Raw genomic sequence first — 21,725 nt, forward strand, 5'->3', positions numbered from 1 at the left:
CTTTCTCCACCTCTCTCCCTTCTATTCTCTTCCAGCCCCCCTCACATAACAATTATTTATGACTCCGCTGTCTTCTGAAGATTAAAACGTTAATGGTTTATTAAAAAAATACATTATAATACATTGTTTTGGATAAAAATGTTCCAGCACAATGCATTGTGGTCTATATTCGCCGATCTAGTGATCATCGATGCACACTGATGTTTCGCAGAGATTTCTGGGAAATTTCTAGGGCACTGGATTTTGGAATTGTAGATTCAGACAGCACTACAAAATAGTGAACGCACTTTATAGTGCACTATGTAGTGAGTAGGGAAGGAATTCGGAAACAAAACATTTTTTATAAGCTTTTTTCTCAAAATGGCATGTTTCTGTTGGGTTTATCTCCATTGCAACCATTTCATTTTTTTCGTCGCCTGGATCTGACGGACAGATTTGTGCAAATTTTTGAAGAATCAGCAAAACTAAATTTTTGGATTTCCTTGGCAACAGAGGTTGTTTAGTCAACCATACCCTCATTCCTATTAAAGTTATATTATATGTCATATGATTTATTATAGCTTGAGTCAACAATTCATGTATTACATTTCTTACAAATGTGCGAGCAACTGGAAAAAGCCACTTCTGAGAGCTCACCATGCAAATGAGCACAATTTTCTCATTTACAGAGTTTGCAGCAACAGTTCAAATCTAAAACTACAAAGACCAACATTAGTAGCTTCCCAATGATGCTTGAGAGATCATGTGGTGATTAATCGAAACGAGGAGTTTCAATTTAGAAAAGGTTCTTAAAGTGAATATTATTATTTTTATTTTTTGAAAATTCAAGATAGCAGACCTAAAAAGACCGGGTTCACATTAAACTGTCACAGTAGTTCAGCTGTAAACATAAAAAAAAAAAAACACTTGAAACTGAATGAAGGATTCAAATAAAAGCTTAAAAGTGAAGAAAACTGCTTTAACCAATGAGGAAAAGACTGGTTTTTCATCAAAAACTGGAAAAAAAGGGTGCAAACTCTCACAAATGTGGTTTTTATTTGTAAAATTTCTAATTGATTTTCATATTCGTGAGTAACCGTGTGATTCTTTTGCTACAAAACGACGAGTAAAACACAAATGATATTTGGGAATTTCAGTCCTTTCAGAGTCGCTCATTAATCCTCCAGATCTACTTGTGTGAGGGAAGGAGCTCGTGGATGTCTGCGCTGGCCTGCAGCCGCTTCTCCATGGCGATGAGCAGTTTGACCCCGTCCACCACCAGCTGAGTCAGCTCCACCTCAGTCTGCCCAAAGGTCGCAATGTTTCTCACGCTGTAGACCTCTGGGGATTCTTTTTTATAAAAAAAGAAGAAGAAAAGTGAGGTTTCAACTGTTTCTTTGGCCTTTCGATGCTTCTGTTGGGGGATATGAAGAAAGGTCCGTCTCCAACCTCCTAAAACATTAAAGTCTGCCGGAGTTTCCCCAGAGCTCATGACCATAGGTGAGGATTGGAACGAAGATCAACCGGTAAATTGAGAGCTTTGCTTTTTGGCTCAGATCTCTCTTCACCACAACGGACCGATATAGCGACCGCAAAACTATGGATGCTGCTCTTGATGCCTGTCAATCTCACGCTCCGGTCTTCCTTCAGTCGTGAACAAGACTCCAAGATATTTAAACTTCTCCATCTGGAGCAGGGACGCTCCACCCACCGAGAGATGGCAAACTACCTTTCTCCGGTCGAGAACCATGGCCTCAGATTTGTGCCGACCCTCATCCCAGCCGCTTCACACATTCGGGTTTTTACCATCTATATTACCAGAACATTTACCATTGTGGTGAAGGAAGATTTTAATAAATGAGGCTTTACCTAAAAAACAATTTAAATGATTGAATTCTGCCATTTTCAACGATTGAATCAAGAATTAAAGCCAAATATTTATTTAGATTTGTCTGATTAAACTGTTCAGGCTTCAACAACTATGTTACCCCAAAATGGATTCAGTGGCTATGGATGGATGGATGGATGGATGGATGGATGGATGGATGGAACGATCACATTTATATCACATGCTGAGGAATTTTTGCACCTGTTTTTTCCATGCAGATCTTCAGTCTCGTCAGGACGTCAGGGAGACGTTTGTGCTGGGGAAGAAGCTGCAGCTTCAGATGGATGCTGACTTTCAGACCTGTTCCCACATCAGCTGGGGAGCTGGTGACCCATCCCAGCTGCTGCTTCCAGATGAACGGGTGTTTCAGCGCTCTGTAGTGGTCCTCCAGCTGGGCAAAGAGAAGACAGATCGTATCAAAGTTAGAAACTCCAGTTTGACTTTCCTCCAAGATAAATGGTGTTTTTTGGTGTTTTTAACTTGTTCTTGTGGACCTTTTCTGATGATGGACGTTTATAAAGAAAATTGAGTTGAAATTTTTATCTCTGAATATTTCCTTAATCACATTGTTATGAATCAGGAGCAGACGAAAAAATGCTGTAGGAAAAAGCCTGTAGCAGTGATGTAGGTGCTACAATTGACAGGCCACAAGCTCCCTGCTCTGCTCTATTCTGATGGATACACTTGTAGAATAGATCCATGTCTTTGTTTTCCTCGTCTGAGCTGGAATCTGGCTCAAAACTACGGCTGGAAAGCTCCGATATTGTTATATTGACATTTTTGTTTCACCGCTAATGCTAAGTTGCGGGAGCGAGGGGCCGTAAGCTAGCGGGAGAGCATGTAAACAGATGAATGGTGGGAAATCGAGGTGGGCTTGCTCTACAACAACCGTTCCGCCCGCAACAATAGAGGTGAACTTCTGATGAACTACTGCCACTCTGCAGAAACTATGTCCTAGAAAACAACACAGGTTTTTAGGTGTTGGCTAAAAACAGCATAAGTATGATTGAAAGACACCTGGGAACACTTTAAAAAACAGATCTAAAGACTGTTAGAGGAATATTTTTTCTCCATTATTTTAATTTTGAAACATACGTTTTTGTATCATCCTGTATCTAGATTCTGCTCTATGACAAAAGATTTGGTCAAAGTGTTTTCAAAGGCAGGATTTGATCATAATGAAATCCCAAGAAGTTTCATTTAAAACACAACAAACGTGCCACTAAGTATTCTACCTTCAAATGGTCACATTTGTTTTTATTTCTCGAAAGGTGTGAGCATAGATGGAACGACTAAATGGTGCCAACTGTTTATTCTCCTTTGCGAGTAAATGGGAAAAAAGCAGCTTCCCGCCATTTGCTGACCTTCTGCAGGTTTATGAAGACTCTTTTAAAAGCTTCAGCCACGTTGGCGTCGTCCCGATGTGACACCAGTCTGAGATGATCGTCTATGTTGACCCAGATCACCAACCTGCCATCTTGACTTAACCTGCATGAAGGTTCAACACACATCCTTAAACGCGCAGATAAGCACATGCAAACGTTTCTGATGGGCTCCTGCCTTTTCTGCTTCTTCTTCTTCATCTGCATTAAATCAGACTGACCAGACTGCTCTGGCGTCAGGCCAGTCCCGCGCCACTCCACAACGGAGCTGCAAGGAGGTTGGAGACGCCGCCTTCATCTCCGCCTGCTGCTGCCGGCTCAGCTCCTCCAATAGGAAGAGTTGTCCTGGAAGTTCAGCCTCGAGTTTCTGCAGAGCTGAGACCATAAGATGATTCCTGCAGTCCTGATACTTAACTTTAGGAAATATCCCAAGCGTTTTTTTGGAAGGAGCAGAGACAGCTGCAGGTTTCTGATTGGAAAAAGCTGCAGTCTGATTAGGAGTTTAACCCTGTAAAGCCCACTACACACAATAATTGACAGAAATGTTTCTGTAATTAAGATTGTTTTTGAACCCCTTTGATGAAATCCACATTAAAAAATTGCAATATCATTGTTTTAAATGAAATATAAATGGTGTCAATTATAATTCATTGGGTGATTAGGTAAAAAGCACCTTATTTACTGACTGTCTCAGATCTGATCCCCACATATTTAACGTGGTGTATTTGTATTAAAATAATTATCAACTAATTCTGAATTATTTAATTACAAGTAGTCATTTATAAAAAATGAATAACTATAAATTGGCAAAAACTTTCCCGCCAAAAGCAGCCATTTTGAATGAGCAGGAAAAGCCCTTCTACTGCCCCTAGTTGTAGATGATGATCTATGGGGCAGAAAACACGGACCAAATTCTTCACAATGGGTTTCTAAGGAAAGTTTGGATCAAGTTAAGGATATAGGATATAAATCCAAGTATCAAATATGATATCAATGGTTCAATAGGGTTAAGCTGCTGCAGAGATTACTTCAATCCACAAGTGTTGAAAAGCAAGGAGCAGTACCTCTCCTGGCCAGTGAGAGGAGGTGTCTGCGCTCTCCCCGGCTGCAGTGTGACGGAAAACAGAAGTCCTCGACTGCTCGTGTGACGCTAACCTCACAGTAGACCGCGAAGGATCTGTCTAGATCATCACCTCCCTATAAATAAACACACGGCCCCTTCAGACGTTCAAACCTCACAGTAACGGTTTTTCACCTACGGGCCAGACTTTGGACATGCCTGCAATTGTATCTTGTGTTTGTTACCTTCAAGTTGTCATAGTTGGAGTCACTCTCTGGGGTCTTGCTGGTGACTTTGTGCTCATGATAGGCTTCAATGATTCGATCAAAGAAGTCGCAGAACAGAATGTAGGACTGGGCGTCGCCTGCCAGACACCCGACCGTCACAGGACCGCACCATTCACCTACGGAAAACAGACGCTCAGTCAAGAGGACCTATTATGAATTTCACATGTTTTAGCTTAATACCTGCTAAAAGCACTTGATACTTAATTTTCAACATTGTCCTAATAGAAAATTTTAAATGTGCGATGTTCCTGAATATAACTTTCCCTGAATTTGTTTCCCCATCCTCTGAAATTCCCTTGTTTTAATTTGCCACGTTTCATTTTTCTTGGACAGTTTCTCTCTCAGTAAATCATGGGCTGCAATGAACCAAGCAGGCCCCAGGGGGCAGTATAGCACACAGCAGAAGGGTTGGCATTTTTCTGCTAAGCTAACGAGAACCACCAAGACTTCTTAGATCTATCAACTTGCTGTAAAGGAAAGTCATTTTTATTTTTCATTATGCTGAATAGCAGTGGATGCAGTTTATTATTCTCAGAGGATGTAGATGATGAGTTGATATGAAAGTTAGCCCACATTTTTTGTCATATTTGTAAATGCTAACCAATCAAAACCACGTAGCTTCAATGTGGGTTGGGCATCACCTGAAACTTTTGCACATGGAGGAGTTTGGGGGATTTGGGTTACCAAAATAAGAGTTCACGCAACCAAAATAAAAGTCGTTGCAACTTTAAAATGTTAATAATTGGCATTGATGTTTTTCATTTGGCAACCTCTGCTCATAGATAAGTTTTTGTTTAACGGTCAACATTTCCTCTATGATTTTTCTTTTCAGTGTCAGCAGTGACATTACCTGGTTCCTCGATGCCAAGACGGATGACATCATCAAACATGACTCCACTGGGGGTGCAGCGGTCGAACTGTCGGCGGTACATGGCAGGCGTGAGGATCCGCCCCATCCAGGTAAAGTTTCTGCACAGGTCAGGAAACTCTTCTTCTGGAGAACCCCTCCTCAGGTGGAATTGGGACATGGGGTCAGGGGGAACCAAGTTCTGAGTCCAAGTTTTTAGAGGACAAAATGTAGAAGTTATTGTGCCAACAAGAAATAAAATAATGTCAAAAATATTCATAAGAAGAAAATGCGCTAAAAATGCGAACTGTTAGATAGAATTACTTCAAACTGAATGTCATGCAGCCCAATAATAGATGTTTGGTGCCAGTTCTAAGCAAATGGTTAGTGTTCTTTGAGTTCTTGTGAACCTAGTTGTGGTTCATTTTGATTAGAGTGACAAAAAATTACACATTTTGAACAAAACGTAAAACAAAATGAGAATACCATCTTCAGTACAAGTTGACTCATCTTAAGAAATCCTCGCCAGATTTTTTTAATTTCTAGATCTGAGGTCTTAGTGAGACAAAAAACTTCTCGACTTGATTTTTAAGCAAAGCTTGTAAAGGTGTGAAGCAAAGATGAATGAAAACAACTTAAAACCTGGTAAAATATCTTAAATATATAAAAACAAATCTTTGCGAGTGTCAAATAGTTTGCAGTGTGATCATTAGTTGACCCCAATAAGAAACAACAAGCAGCGTTATTTCGCTTGCAAACTCACATTTGTGCCCCACACTCAAAAATAATTCACACTTTGTAACTGTTGTAAGAACGTTGGCAGGTCTAAAAGTGCAGTGGTTGTGGCCTCCACTGCGAAAGTTCTCATCCACTAAATTCTTGCATTTCTGCTGCTGTTTTAGCTGTTATTATGTGTAGTAATACCTAATTAAACAGGAACAGAATTCCGTTTGGTAAAGCTGAACCTATAAATGACAGAGATGTTTACCTCCAAGATGCACCGGTACCTCGTCTCCATGGGAAACACAACAGGAGCTGCATAAAACCACAGCAGTTTGTCCAGGGATTCAAATATTTTCTTAATTATTTGTTGCATTGCCAACACATTAGGAAAGTTTTAAGACATTAAGTAAAGTAAAGACGTCAGAAATCAAACCAGTAGAGATTTCTACAGAAGTGACGTCTGAGGGAGGAAGCTACAAGCTGTGAACACCTTTATGATCCCACTGACACAATTAATCAAATACAACAAAACCTAAAGGTTATTTTTTTTTTTTAAATAAATAAATGACAGAGGCATGCAGTAAAAATGATGGGACACTCACGTTTGACCTTCCACATGTCGTCAGCTTGATCTGGGACTGCAGACCACTGACAACGCAACAAAAGGTCTAAGAATAGTCATAATAGGCCTGAGTGATTCCTGCTGCAGCCTGCAGGGCTCCGGTTACAGCCCCAACAATGTCAGTCTTTTTATAACTAAAGCTTTAAAGAGCTGTTTGGAAGAAAGGAGGCTCCGCCTCCAGACTGTACGCCATCATCTTTAAATTGACGCCAAAAATACACTACGGTTCACAAAAGTCACATTCCAGGTTTTCCCATGGAGGATGACTCTCCTATGTGTTGAATTTACAGCGTGTTAAAATGACGGCCTCTTGACGGCAAACGGAGAAATTACTGTGGTTCATATGTTAAAAAAAAAAGTTATAATATACACCACAGAAATCTGAATGGCAATTAAAACTACTTAGCTTAGATGTTCAATAAAAGACTTCACGTATGTCATGTGATGTGCACCTCGTCTTTCATTGGCTGCACCTGAAAACTGTGAGAAAATAGTTTGAGGAGCACACGTGTTAATTCTGTTGACCTCAGGCTCCATGTCTTGTGAATTCACAGAGATTAAAAAAAAAAATCTGAAAACTCTTTCAGAAGATTATTGTTGTGACGTTTGACATAACTGTCTCTGATGCTCAGGGGGTCAAACAGGCGACTTCATGTAGTTTTTCTTCAAGCTAAAGGTTTTGCTATGGCCCAAAGGTCATCTTTATTGTTGTTCTCTACAACAACTTGTAGCTTTAAAGATTTAAAGTCCACTTGATCATCTTTTAAACAATTTTTAAAGCCTTCACGGTGGTCTTCATTGTAATTAAGTCGTTTTTTCAAAAACCTGTGTTGTTTTCTAGGACATAGTTTCTGCAGAGCGTTAGTGGTTCATGAGAAATTCATCTCTGAGTTGACCGATGGCGTGGATAAACTCATGAATACAATCTTCAGCTCAGTGGCCTTGTGGTAGAGTGTCCGCCCTGTGACTGGAAGGTCATGAGTTCAAATCCAGGCCGAGTCATACCAGAGACTCTAAAAATGCCTCCCTGCTTGAGGGGTTGGTTTGGGGGGGTTCAACCACCAAATGGTTCCTGAGTGCTGGCTGTGTCTGCAGCTCACTGCTCCCCCAGGGGATGGGTCAAGTGCAGAAAACAAATGCCACACACCTAGGTGTGTGACAGATGGTGGGACTTTAACTTTTACAAATTTCTAGAACAAATTGTAATGATTTTAAGACTATTTTTCATTATATTTGTCCTCCATCATCAGGAAAATGCCCCAAGAACATGTTAAAAACACGCAATACATGATGCATCCTCTCTACAAAGTGGTGGACAAACTGAGAAGCAGCTTTAGCAGTAGACTCATTCACCCCGTGTGTGTACATGCACACGTAAATAAGAGTTTTTCTTCCCTGTATATTTCGTATTTATTTTATGGTGCTGCTACTAAAACTGAATTTCCCTACAGGGATTACTAAAATTAATCTTAATCTTAATATCCATCTGTGCTTCATCCTTCATCTTGCGGTTACAAAGCAATGCCAGTAGGAGGCGCAGCAGCCCAACATCACCAGGAGTTTCCATCTCGGTGTAACAAAATGTGTTTGAACTTTGTGCTGTTGAAAACTACACTAAAGGATAAGATAATTTAAATTTATTAATAACATTTTGTTTTTAACAAAGAAGGCTGATTTAAACTGTTTTCAGGATAGCAAAATATGCTCAATTTATCAAAAAATGTCTTCACTCCAGTACAAATTTCTATTAAAAGTATCTGTATCTGTTCAAAACTAGTGCTAACACATGAGTTCCTCTTATTTAATACAGTCAGACACACTTTTGTACATTTTATAAAATTGTTTATTTTTATTAATGTTTGTAATTCAGGCAATAATTTATTCGTGCATAAATTACTGAAATAATAAAAAATATAATCTTTAAAAAAATGACACTACAGTCAGCAACGGAATGACGATTGAAAATATACGTGGAGTCAGCAGATGGGATGAAGATAGAATAAATGCTTGAATATACCTTAAACTGTTCATTCAAAGGGACTTTTTACTAAAATACATTTATGCAAATGGTTTTAGCTGCAAACTCAGTGAAAAAGGATGTTTTACATCCAGGTCACATCAAAGTGAAATATGACTGAAACGTTCTCAGAGCTCCAAGCCCGTCGTGTCCACCTTCACCTTGACAAACAGCGTGTCGTCTTTGACGTACACAGCATTTCCTGGAGCTTCCAGCGCATCCAGAGAAATGAAGCACGGAAAGCCGACGGCCACGTTGCTCGCCGACTCTGCAGCCGGCTGATGGAAGCATGTGTTTGTGGGGTCAGGCCTGAAATTAAAACTCTGGTGGTTCCTGGCGCCGCTTTGGTCCAGAACAGACAGAGACACGGTCTGTTTGAAAGGCCACGGCAGAAGAGCATCGAAGTCTCCGGGCATCAGAACGACATAAAGGGACAGGTGAGTTCCTCGTCCTTCCCCGTCTCCGTTGAGGTAGGCCTTCATGGCCATCTTGTAGCCGCAGCGTCCGGTGTGGAAGGGCACGCTGCTCAGACACGGATGCTGACCCGTGGCTTCGGCTTCCCTTCTTTTCTGGAAATCTTTGATCTTCCAGATGAGTCTGCCGTCGTAGGAGGTCAGCTCAAGCTCCTGCAGGTGCTGCTTGTTGAGAGCGAGCTGAGCGACGTGGAGCTCCAAGAGACCCGAGTGACGCTTCCTATTCTCCTCCAGAGTTGCTGATTGGAGAAAAATTATGTAAATAAAAGTTCCACTGACCTATAAATAAGTCGATCTAAATGAACTGAAATAGTATAATATTTTATATAAACAGAATCTTTAGAATTTAAATTTTCTATTAGACTTTCTGCTCAGATGTGACTCATTTGTGATTTGTCTAAAAGGACAAAGAAAAGGAAGGTCTGACCAACAGGCAGTCTTCTCCAACCCTTTTTCTCTAAATTAAAGGCAAAACTCCAGATAAAAATAAATAAATAAATACATAAAATCCACAGAGACCCATGTTAAAACTTCAACTGTAAATTGAGACAAACTCTACAATCTGCTTTATGTTTTTTTTTTTTTTTTGTTAACCCTTGTGCTATCTTAGATGACCCCACCCTTACATTGACGTGTTCTCCCTACCATGACAAAGGTGGATAAAGGTGGAAACATTTCATGTAATCCATGGACACCAGTGAAGATCACAAATCATTGATGAAGAAAGGTTCAGAGTTCTGTCTAGTGGGTCTAGATGACCCAACTCCCAATTTTAAAGTGCCTAGGATAGCACAAGGGTTACAAATCACATTTATGAATAATTGAAAAGCTAAAGGTGTTTCTTTAGATTGCTGGACAGACTCAACAGGATTCCCATTTTACTTGCTTCTGTCCAATTTCCTTCTGAATATAGGTGAAGTGGGCGGAGCAAATTCCAGACAACGTGTCTGACTAGGCCCGCACAATAAGTTGCAGATTTATCGTTATCGCGATACCAAGCTGTGTAATATGCATATCACAAAACACTGCAGAAAATTGCAATAAATGGTTACCGTAACCCTTGTGCTATCCTAGGCACAGTTGGGTCATCTAGACCCACTAGACAGTGTTCTGAACCTTTTTTCTTCAATGATTTGTGATCTTCACTGGTGCCCATGGATTACATGAAATCTTTCCACCTTTATCCATATTTGTCATGGTAGGAATAACATGTCAATGTAAAGGCCCGTACACACCGGGACGAATATTCGCCAGGCGTTATTCGCCAGCGTTTTTCGCCACGTTTTTTGTGTTCACACCCAGGCGATTTTCGCTGACGATGAGCTGAGTGAAAATGCAATTTCATTCCCTGACATTAGATGGCACTTAATGTAAAACAGAAATACTCCTGTGCACAAGGTGGCGCTGCGCAACTTTACGCTTCTTAAAGTCGCTTTTCACTCAGAAGAAGAGAGCAAGTATTTACGCGCTTGTTAGAATAATACAAAGAAAACATGAATATTTCAAACACCAGTTGCTCCAACTGGTGTTTGGTTCGGGGATATTTTAGAATGTCCGTCAATATTTCTTCGCGGCTGTGTAGATGCAACTTGGCGATTATCTTCTTCGCTGGTATGTGTGCTCAGAAAGGCAGTTTAGTGTTTGAGCGCCCCCAAGTTGTGTGTTTACTGTAACTTCAGAAGCTCCAGAGACGTGTACAAAAGCGCCATTCTCATTGGTCGAACAGATTTCGACGCGACGCGTCAAAAAAAAAAAACGAACCCGAGGCGGTTTTTTTTTGACGCTTTGTCGCGTGGCGTTTTTTTTTTTGACGCTTTGACGCATGGCGTTTTTTCGCGTCGGTGTGCACACTCTCATTGGTGCCCTCTGTTTAGTCACGAGGCGTTAAACGTCGGCGAAAATCGCGCGCGAAATTCGTCCCGGTGTGTACGGGCCTTAAGGGTGGGGTCATCTTAACAGCACAAGGGTTAAATGTGCTAAAACAATCTTACGGCAGCTTGAATTATTAAACAAATCAAATAAATCCATTTATGCATTTGACCAATCGGATGGAGCCCTTTTATGTTAGATGTCCCCCCCCCCCCTTTGTAGACTAGGGTCATTTGGAGTATAATTTAAGTTATTTTGACTCTTATTTAAATTAAACTGTTGCAATGAAAGGGAAATTATCGTTTCGCTATTTATTTATGTATCATCATCGCAATGTTGATCATTAATATCGCATATCGCACGTTTTCCTAATACCATGCAGCATTATGTCAGACCCACTTCCAACTTCACTTTTGAAGCTAAGAATCCAAAGGGTGAAGCTGGAGAACATCCACCCAGTGCTTGTTTGACAAACATTCAGGGGAGAAATCCCCCAAAATTGTCCCCTAGAGATACTTCAAAAGATACTCAAAAATGTAACCATTTTTTTTCCACAAATAAAAAAAAATGAATGAAGAGTTAAGAAAAATACTGTAAAAACTCAAAATCTTCAAGTTTTGACCTTTAGGGGATAAAGTACCAATTGTAAATTTACTAACATCTGAGTTGGACTTCTAGAGTTTCGTAATAGAGTAGTTCACGATAAAGATGCCGACTTGAGTTTCCAGTCTGGTTACCTATGTGCTCTCTGAGTGTCTCGGCTGCCAACAGTTCCTGCATCACTCCATCCAGAGATGTCTTGAACCGCCTCAGCTCGTCCAGACCAGAACCCATCCCACAGGACACCTGCTGGAGGTCCAGCTGGACAGAAGACAGGGCGTCCTCCTGCCTGCTTAGAGTCCTCTGACCACACACAGACACATACTATCACAATGCTGCTGTGACACTGTTGACCAAAATAAAATCACTTAGTTTGACTAAATGAGGACGTGAATGTCGTAGTCACATGTATCCGTACGGGGATGACCCGTATGGGAGCTGCAGGTTTCTGGGTAGTCCGGCTCTGAGGGGGGGTCAAAAAGAGACGCAGCTGTATCTTAGAGGGAGCACAGGCGTGTCTTACACTTCCCTTAGACCAGTGTTTTTCAACACTGTGTGCCGTGGGAAATTCCCCATTTTCACTGATCTAAAAACATTTTCCATCTCCAGGATATCAGCTCTGTGTTCATCCAAACAGGCCATGATAAAACACTGAGTAGTTAGGAATATGAAAGATGGTAAAATACTTTTTTCTTTGTGTTTATTTGATTCTATTAAAGACATTTTAATAAGAATGACGGTACCGCGATTTAGCCACAGCTTCAGCTGTTTTTGTGGAAAAGTCCCGCCCCTTTAACTGTCTCCACCAATCATTCTTGGAGGCTTAATCACACGTCATCAGTCTGACCAATCAGAAGTGGTTAAAGTCTTCACTTCTTTGTTCTGATTCTGCTCATAAAGTCGCTCAGTTCCAACAAAAATAACAACTAAAGCTCGTCTTTAGCGGTGTAGCTTTCCAGAGAAACTGGTGTCAGACCGTGGAACAAGTGAACAAAACAACGAAGCTCAGAGAAGCAAGTCTGTCTGCGTTCGGTGGCTGTTTGTACTACATCTCCCATGATGCATTGTGTTAAAGTGACAGCGTCTCAGTGTACAATGAGTCTTCCTGCTAAACATCCTGAAACCACAACAAACACACATCAAAGAGTTTTTAAATCTTCTTGATGAAGTCAGAGGTTCAACAGTTTAGTTCTCCTTCAAGGTTTGTGTTAGTTTGGTCCAAGTCATCTTTCTACCTGAAACACTTTTCTAAGAACCTCTGGATTATTTTAGATGTTAAACTTAAGAAGAAATAATAACAACATTTAAGAAACAGGATTAAGGTGAAGTGGCCAACAGACACAGTTAAACTAAACTGAAACAATTTAATCATCTAAAAAGAAATAAAACATTTTTGTTAAAGTTTTTAAAGACTTCATCTTTGATTAAGACAAAAGAAAAACTAGTAAAATTTCAACATGTTCCCTTTTTGTGTAGCTGCAGAAAACATAAAAATAATGTTATTTTTTTTGTGTAAATTTTATCAAACATATTCTGATCTTATAATTGTTCAAAAATTACAGTTGCCTTTGAACAAACATTGAAAAAAAAATGCAAATAAATAAATCATTATTTAGAAAGAATATATTTGTTTTTTTTGTGAGGTTACATAAAATTGCATTTTGATAAACTGAAGGGAAAAACCACTACCAAGGTACAATGTCAAATAATTTAGTTGAAAATTATTACTGAAAACTAACTTAACTTTTATTACAACTTATAGACAAAACATTGCAGAGGGACTGTACATCAATGCAGACGATGGAGTTTCTCCTTTTTTAATATTTGGATGCTGTTGTGCAGCTGGATTTTTGTCAAAGATGAAGTGTGCCTTGGCTCAAAAATGTGTGCATTTCCAAATGTATATTGCACATTTACATACAATTACAGTTGTGAATTTCTGATTATTCAGACTAAACTCTCCAAAATGTGTCCGTACGGAGTAAGTTGCGAGTACTAGCTCCTCACTAACCGCAGGTGAATGCCGATGGACGTATCGCCATCGGATTTCCACACAAACTACACTCTGATTGTCTAATTCCCTCGCACGCTGTCGGTTTCTAGGAAACCGTTTTTGCAGAAGGGCAGGAGTTCATAGAAATGTGAGTTGTGGACTGGACCGTTGTCACCTGTGCTCATTTCCCATGATGCCTTTGGGTATCCTTTCTCCCACTAGCTTACAGCTTCTCACAACCCTAGGCTAAAGTTAGCGGTGGAGCTTTCCATCCGTACAGTTTAGATCCAGATTCCAGCTCAGAGGAGGAACACTAATCGGTCTATTTGTCTACAAGGGGATGCATTGGAATGGGTGGAGTGGTTAAAACCGCCACAAACAACATTTTTATTGGAGTGGGTCTTTAAATCCGCCTTGTAGTGCAGAAAATGTGTGTGTGTTTTTTGCATGAAATGAATAGTTATTCAAATTAATGAATGATCCATTTTTTTATGAATGACTTCACAACCCATTTATTTACTTAATGTTGCATTCATGTATTTGAATTTGTCACCTTTGGTCCTTTATAATAGCCATGTATCCTGTTTAAACACATTTTTCCCTCTAAAAAATTTTGCTTTTCAAATAAAACGTGGACAAACCTGAGCAGTGGCGACGATGTGTTCCTGACTTCTGCTCTGCTGCAGCACAGACCCCAGCTGCTCCTGCAGGTCACTCAGAAGCAGGGTGTCCGTCTGAACCTCCTGCTGCCTCAACAGCGCCTCCTTCTGGACAAACACCACCTGACACCGGGACAGCAAAGGTCAACAGAAGAACGCCGACCGAAGGTGGCTGTCAGCCGGAGGTCATGCCTGTTGTTCCAGGTGAGCGCTGCTCTTCAGGACGAGCAGCACGTGGTGACAAACAGCCGCTTCTTCGTGCAGCTTCACTTTCCTTCTTTTACCCTGCAGGACAACAACAATCCCATGATTCCTGGGGATTCAGGTGAGTCTTCTCTGTGCTGTCAAACACACCCACCTTCACAGAGCAGCCAAACATCTTGAAGGAACAGTCGGTGTGAACCTCAGGACAAGACTCGCCATGCTCCGTCAGCTGGAAGACACAAACATTTTTTTTTTTTTTTACTATAGAAAATCCTATTTTCCAGCATTTCAAGGTGTCGATTTGGAGCTCACCCTGTTTCTGGGGACCAGAGTGGAGCAGCCATCAGGACAGCCCACCTTCACCTCTGGACAGGAGCTTTGCACATGATCCTAAAAGTATGTGCAAAAAAAAAGAAGCATAAATGCATACTGTGCACGCTTCCTCATCTGCTAAACAAATTGTTTATGTAACAGCTTTCAACAAGAGGAAAACGTTTTTTTTTTTTAAAGGTGACCCAGTATGGACCAGCCAGACCTCTCCAGTCATCTGGGCCTGGACCGGGTCTTTGTCAGTTCCCAGATTCAAAACCAAACATGGGAGTAGCTGCATTCAGCTTCTCCACTAAAAACCAGCAGTTTATCTACAATCATCCTAATTTTCAGATGGACCAGTGTTTGCTTTTTTTTGGTCCACCAGAGTTTATTAGATGAACTTTCACATCTTCCCAAAGGCAGCCGACTACCCAAAGAAAGCTCTGATCAAAAACCAGACACCAGTGATGGAAATGATGTCCCAGTATGTGAGAAGTATCTAACATTGCATTCTAAAAATGTCTCCTTTGCCCCACATTTGCTAATAAATACGAGGAAACTTTTGCACAGCTTCATAATTTTGGGGGTAAGAAATGTTGATAATTTTCTTTTAAAGTTTTTGGTTAAAAAAAATGACAGCAGCCTGAAAATTGCGATTTTCAGAAACGATGATCCCATAATAGATCGACTGATGTGGTTTATTTCACCTTAGACACAAAAATTCACATTGATACCAGTTGGTTCTTGTGGGACTCATCCGTCCCTCAAACTCTTATCGTGTGAGCACGATGACGGGTAACCATGGCAACCAGGGAAAGGCTCGGCTAACTCTGCTGTTATTCTAAAAGCTGTTCAGAGTTCAAATGACCTTCAGCTTTTATACCGTAGGATTAAAACGATGTGTAACTACACACAAAATGAGAGAAAACCGGTATGGTGGTTCCATTCCAACCCATTTCAAGTGTGTTTTTAAATTATTAAGTCTGCTTCCAAAGTACAAAACTGTCCTCCATCCTTGGACTGTAATCTGCTGCCATCCAGCATAACAGGAAGTTGAGAGTTTGGAGTGAATTTCACCTGGATGACGCTGAGCTGGAACGGCTGCAGGCAGTGGGGGCAGGACTCCCGGCGGTGAGGACAGGTGGCGTTCAGGTGCTCCTGCAGGAGCCTCCTCTGAAGAAGCTCCGTGCAGCCCGGGTTGCTGCACAGCAGCTGCTCGTACTGACAGGACTTCAGATGCTCCTGAGGAGGAAGAAACGACTGAGAAACCCACTTCACACCTGACTTTTTGTTGTTGGATTTTTCATTTGATTTCCTTTCTTTTTGTTCGTGTCAGAAAACAATTGAAAATGTCGATTCTGTATTAAACCTACATCATTTAAAATGTTTAACACATTAACACACAAAACAGAGATAACAGCCACTATGACATGAATGAAATATAACTCAACCAGGAAAAAAATTCATGAGGCCAAATGTCTTTTTTATCTACCGTACTTTAAAAACTATTAAAATCCAAAAACATTTTATTTTAATGGAATTCGTTTGCCATTTTATTAGATTATAAGTTTAATATTTACCACAGGGAAGTGTAATATTTTCTTAATTGTTAAAATGTTCATAATTTTAATCTCTATTTTTCGTAGAGATTAATCTGCAAATTCTTTTTTCTTGATTTTTATTATTTACTATACAATATATTGTTGGTAATTGTTAGTATTTATAGATTTTTTTTGTTTCTTCTTTTCATCGACATCCTCAGCCTCTTTAGCCCAACCTTTAGGTTTTTAACTCCAATCTTTTTCAGTTTAACCTTTACTTTGAGATTCCTATCAAGATATTCTGTCCAAAAGAAAACACACTTTTATTGGAAATGTCAAAATACGCTACAAGAATTCAAGCTTGTTGAGAAAAGTGGGGATGCAGGAAGACAAATGTAAGAATTTTGAGACGGAGTTTTGGATTTTAGAGTCTACCTGTAGCTGGTTCAACGCCAGGACAGACGTGCACAGTGGGGAGTTGGTGCAGTAGACCTCTAAGCTGGAGATTTCACGTTTACAGCAGTTATCCTGGAAAACCTGCAGAAGAAACAAAACCAAAAATAAAACAAAAAGGATTTGCAGTTAACAAAGACTGTTTCCTAATGTCTCTGTATCTTATTCTGCTTTGTGAGCCGTCACTATGGCGCCCTGGAGCTGGAATCTGGGCTGACGCACTGACCTCTGAGGGGGTGATGGCAGCTTTCTCCACCGGACAAACAGGACCGGACAGCAAAGAGCTCTCTCTAAAAAAAGTCAGACACAGTTAGTCAGTCTTTCAAACGCCTAAATGACAGTTAGCAGTCAGGTTTAATAAACAAGTAGATGACAGAGTTCAATGAGGATAAAATGAGGAGAAAAACCTTCCCTTGGGAACATTCTGTTGCTGCAGTAGAATTAAAGATATTTTTGAAACCTGGGCGTTTTGGTAAATGGGGAGGGGCTTACAGAAGTCCCTGGAGACAGTGGAAGCAGTAGATGTGTCCACAGGAATTCTGTTGGGGATTGAGAACGACTCCTTTGCAGATGGGACAGATGAACTCCTCCTTCAGCTTCATCACAAACTTCAAGGAGTGCTGGAGAGAGGCCAGCTCGGATTCCCAGGAGGCCATGGAACCTGCCGATCTCATCGGGGATTCCCCGGACTCCAGCCTGGACCCCAAAGACCGCCTCGCGTCGTCAGAGTGTAAACTGGACTCCTGAGATTTCCCCCCGGTGGTTTCTGACGACGCCATGAGTCTGCAGACGACCAGCAAGACGGTGTCATAAAAGACAAAATAGAGTAAAAATAACTTTAAACTTGGTAAGATCCCGGTGAGTTTTGAGGATATGAGGCTTGTATTTATTTACTTGTTTGTTTCAGAAGGGACAGTGCACATCAAGAACATTACTGCAATGCGCCAGAATTTATGAAAAAAAATAATAACAAAAACACATTTGCTAGACAATCAGTTAAAACACATATAACTAAAAATAAGATGTGCAGCCAGAAAAATTCAAATTAATATAAAAAAACGAAAAAAAATGGCATAACTCCAAAGATCAGACAAGGAGGAAGCAGGCAAATAACATGATTCAATATAGACATGTTTGTTGCAGTATGATGAGCGTTTTCAAACGGTGTATGTATGTGGCGAGTTCTCTGATAACACGAGGAGCAGATCTGTGCTGCTGTTACAGAAAACGTTTTAGGGCCAGTTTACAAACCAAAAATTGTTTTTTAAATTACAACTTTAAAGTCGTAAATTGTAGAGACAAAAACGTCATAACTGTTAAATTAAACGCGTAAATTTACAACTTAAAATCTCGTAAATTGATGAGTAAAAAGTTGTAAAATTTTACGAGAAAAAAAACTCGTAACTATACGAGAAAAAAAGTCATAACTGTTAAATTTACGAGAAAAAATCTTGCAAATCTACAAATTTAAATCTCGTAATTTTAACTTTTTTTTTTTTTGGGTGGCCCTAAAACTCTGTCATAGGTTTGTGTACAAACATGATATTTAAAAAAAATAATCTTCATACTTTATTGATATAATCAAACCGTTTCAGTTGAAAATCTATAAAAAGGTTTTTTTCCAAAAGGGTTTCCTTATCAAGCGACCCATTCTTCATTTAGTAATAAGAAATTCTAACACAGTTTTTTTTATTTTTTATTGTTATTGGTTTTATTTTATGTAAAAATGTTGCTTCTGTTATTTTTGCAATGCTTAAAAAGAGCTTGTATTGACGATTTTTTTATTGTTTGTCAAAAAAGATACTAATATGACTCTTTTGCCCCCCTTGTAGCTCCGCCCCTTAACTGGGGTGGGGAGGGAGAGTGGCAAAGCTTTTGCCCCCCTTGTAGCTCCGCTCCTGCTTTGTGACGGCAAGATTCCCAAACCAAATTTGGTTAAATAAATGCTCAGAAATGCAATTTGGGCTTCATTTTCTTTATAAATGTCCTCCATCATCATAAAAATGGTCCAGGAACATTTTAAAAACACCAAAAATACGATTTTATATCAGAGTGGATCTTTAAAGTCCCACTCTGACCATCTTTTGATCAATTCTAAAAGTGGTCTTTCAGTTAGATTATGACATTTTTAGCCAAATTTAAAGAATCTTTTGTTTTTTTTGGACAATAGTATCTGCAGAGCGGCAGGAGTTCTCTATAGATTTGCCTCTGAGATGTGGGCGGGGATATTGATATGGAGCAACCTTCCAATCACCTACCTTTGAGAGCTTTCTGTTTACATCCCCAGCCTAACATGAGTGATGCAGCAAAAATCCAGCCGTATGGTTTGGAGCCATATACTCAGACAAGGAAAGCGAAGAATGGAGTAGTCTACAAGTGGATGCATCAGAATGGGGGGGGGGGGGCATGGAGCTTGTGGCCTTGCTCAGCGTATTTTCAACGTCACAAATGCGACTTTTTCAAAAGATTTTTTTTTTTTTGCGTCTGCTCTTAGTTCACAACGATTTTAATAAAGAAATACTCAGAAATGCAATTTGAGCTTCATTTCCTTCACATATATCCCTCCATCATCAGAAAAATGCCACGAGAACACGTTAAAACTCCAAAAACACAATTTTCATCTGGTCTTTGAAGATTTAAGGCTTTTCAAAATAAAAGTCGACTGTTGACAACATGGGTTTTTGTCTTTTCAGTCATTCCTTCATGCGGAACTTCAGGCTTCAGTCAGACGAGACCCCTGACGTTTCTGCCACGCGGTGTGACTGCTGTCAGCCGCCGCGTGGGTGACAGTCAGACCGGCGCTCTGCACGCACCGACGACGGTTTATGAAGGACATTAATGAGGAAAATCTGTCAAACATACGGGGGGAGCGGGAGTGGGTTTGAAGATCATTCTGCGCGGGGAATCCCCGCAGCTCCCGCCTCTCCTGCGTTCCGCTCCATTTCAGGTCGGTTTCGCGTTCAAAAGGCCCGTTAACGGCTCCCTCAAGCCCCACCCCCCTCCCCGCTCTCCGTCCGTAGGGGGGTCACGCGATCCCCCCTTATACGGTTTCGCTTTCCTTATTTCTGCAGTCACACAAAGTGAGCGCTGCTTTTCAAGGCGCGTTTTCTCACCTCAGACAGTCAGTCCGTCAGGTCCCTCTAAAGAGAAAAACAATAACAAACACACAAAAAAACTCCTCAAATGGGACTGAATAACCCGAGTGGGTCGATCTGATCGATCGGAATTGATTGCAACGGGTTCGCCACAGCAGCAAAGGAGGAAATAAGCACAGGAAGTAGAATAACACCGACAACCTGCTCCTGCCGGCGCGCGTGAACGCAGCAGACAGCACATGTATGGAACTCCCTACGAGTCAAAATGCGCCGTCATTTTTACCGCGAGTGGAAAACAATTGACATTTAAATATTTGTAAATATATATTTCTTTTACAGTGGAGGTTAATAGTTTAGTATGTGATGCCTCACATATTGGATGACAAACACATTTATGTAATTTTGTTCAATTTAATTTATATCTGTGACAATTCTCATCCATCCAGGAAGCTTCCATTGCAGAAAAACCTTTTTTTTTTTGGGGGGGGGATCTGAACTTGTTTTTGTTTTTTTATGCTTTTTTTTTAGTTTAAGCCATTTGGCCTCTTATGCCTTCTCAATTGTGAATTCTGAATTTATTTGTTTGTTTCAAGAATGTTATTTTGTAGATGTACATGTATAAGCGTGAGTGACTGTGTCCCTGCAACAGACTGGTGACCTGTTTAGGGTGGGTTTCCGACAGTAGATGGTTTGGCTCCAGCAACCTTGTGATCCCATGAAGGGATTTGTCAGGTTCAGAAAATAGATGGATTTTTTTATTTTACAGCAGTCACTGACTACATCACAGTTCCATTTTCTCATTGTTTTTTCAATTTTGTATGTTTTTTTTCTTTCTTTTTTTTTTCTAGAATGTGTTCAGTTTGCAAAAATACAAAAATCTTCGCTCTTAGCTTTTTTTCCATTCTATCATAGTGGACTAATTTTTCTATTAACTTTGAGAGATTAGACAAAAGAGAAAAGTGTGAAAATGTTTAATTCTGTCTAAAATAAATTTATAAAATGTGTAGTAAGGAGATTTCAGCATTTAAAAAAGTATAATCCTACTTGGTGGATTACAACGATCATGAGTTATTTTTAGAATGTAACTCCCACATCAAATGAGGGAATAGTTTGTTAATTTATTTATTTTAATTTATTTTATTTAGAAAGTACCTGTTCCCATTTTAAATTGTCTTAAGGCATACAAAAACAGAATCAAACCAAGCTTTAATAGTTAAAGTTAATAGCTTTAATAGTTATCCCAGATTATTGTAATCCACTTCAGTCCCGATAATTCCCATTGAGCTAAATTATTATTTTTTAGATTTATAGCCTCTAAAAGTGACCAACAGATATTATAGAGTTTTCAATGTAATCTACCAACTAAGCACGGAATCTATGGGACTATACAAGGATGAATTAGGCAATACTAAAATACTAAATATGCATGCATAACTTTAAACTTTGTCTTACTTACTTTTTCTGTAAAAACTGAATTTGTTAAATCTAAAACATCCTGTTTTCTGTTTCAGCATCTGGAAAACTACTGCAGCTCATGTGCAAAACAAGGTAGTGCCTCAAGGAAACTCATTATTTTCCTTTAATGAGCTTTTTTTTAATGAAATAATTACAACTCCGTCTTCATGTCCATATTCACTGTGATGGGTCATAGGATGGAGGGCAAAGAGGAGGATTTTTAGTAAAATTTTGGTGGCTGCCTTTTTTTTCCCGTTTAACTTGAA

At 39.9% G+C, this 21,725-nt stretch overlaps 2 protein-coding genes and 1 long non-coding RNA gene across 5 annotated transcripts; 1 reads left to right on the plus strand and 2 right to left on the minus strand.

Annotated features, from left to right (window-relative positions):
- Positions 1 to 524: 524 nt before the first annotated feature.
- Positions 525 to 6,908, minus strand: LOC101169907 (creatine kinase M-type-like). The gene is made up of 9 exons (XM_004065526.3): positions 6,769 to 6,908; positions 6,432 to 6,478; positions 5,447 to 5,645; positions 4,555 to 4,712; positions 4,314 to 4,446; positions 3,471 to 3,624; positions 3,232 to 3,355; positions 2,069 to 2,258; positions 525 to 1,329 (listed from the first exon to the last, which is right to left on the minus strand). Exons 1-9 carry the CDS (start codon positions 6,782 to 6,784, stop codon positions 1,169 to 1,171), a joined length of 1,182 nt encoding a protein of 393 aa, XP_004065574.1. The 5' UTR covers positions 6,785 to 6,908; the 3' UTR covers positions 525 to 1,168.
- Positions 6,909 to 8,613: 1,705 nt separating this feature from the next.
- Positions 8,614 to 20,232, minus strand: LOC101170323 (TNF receptor-associated factor 5). 3 transcript variants are annotated; one of them, XM_004065606.4, is made up of 11 exons: positions 20,023 to 20,232; positions 17,402 to 17,692; positions 17,136 to 17,199; positions 16,892 to 16,993; positions 15,993 to 16,157; positions 14,916 to 14,993; positions 14,758 to 14,832; positions 14,592 to 14,684; positions 14,382 to 14,522; positions 11,885 to 12,050; positions 8,614 to 9,517 (listed from the first exon to the last, which is right to left on the minus strand). In XM_004065606.4, the coding sequence occupies exons 2-11, from the start codon at positions 17,686 to 17,688 to the stop codon at positions 8,934 to 8,936; spliced, it is 1,755 nt and encodes a 584-aa protein (XP_004065654.2). In that variant the 5' UTR covers positions 17,689 to 17,692; positions 20,023 to 20,232; the 3' UTR covers positions 8,614 to 8,933. The 3 variants fall into 3 exon arrangements, with proteins under 3 accessions (XP_004065654.2, XP_020560866.2, XP_020560889.2); XM_020705207.2 differs by lacking the exon at positions 20,023 to 20,232 and adding an exon at positions 19,772 to 19,984; XM_020705230.2 differs by lacking the exon at positions 20,023 to 20,232 and adding an exon at positions 19,168 to 19,754.
- On the plus strand, positions 14,489 to 15,982 carry LOC110015724. The gene is made up of 4 exons (XR_002873197.1): positions 14,489 to 14,603; positions 14,691 to 14,724; positions 14,871 to 14,999; positions 15,114 to 15,982. It is a non-coding gene; the product is annotated as an uncharacterized LOC110015724 (long non-coding RNA).
- Positions 20,233 to 21,725: the final 1,493 nt, after the last annotated feature.

Source organism: Oryzias latipes, chromosome 1, assembly GCF_002234675.1.
Source record: "Oryzias latipes chromosome 1, ASM223467v1".
Classification (NCBI taxonomy): Eukaryota; Metazoa; Chordata; class Actinopteri; order Beloniformes; family Adrianichthyidae; genus Oryzias; species Oryzias latipes.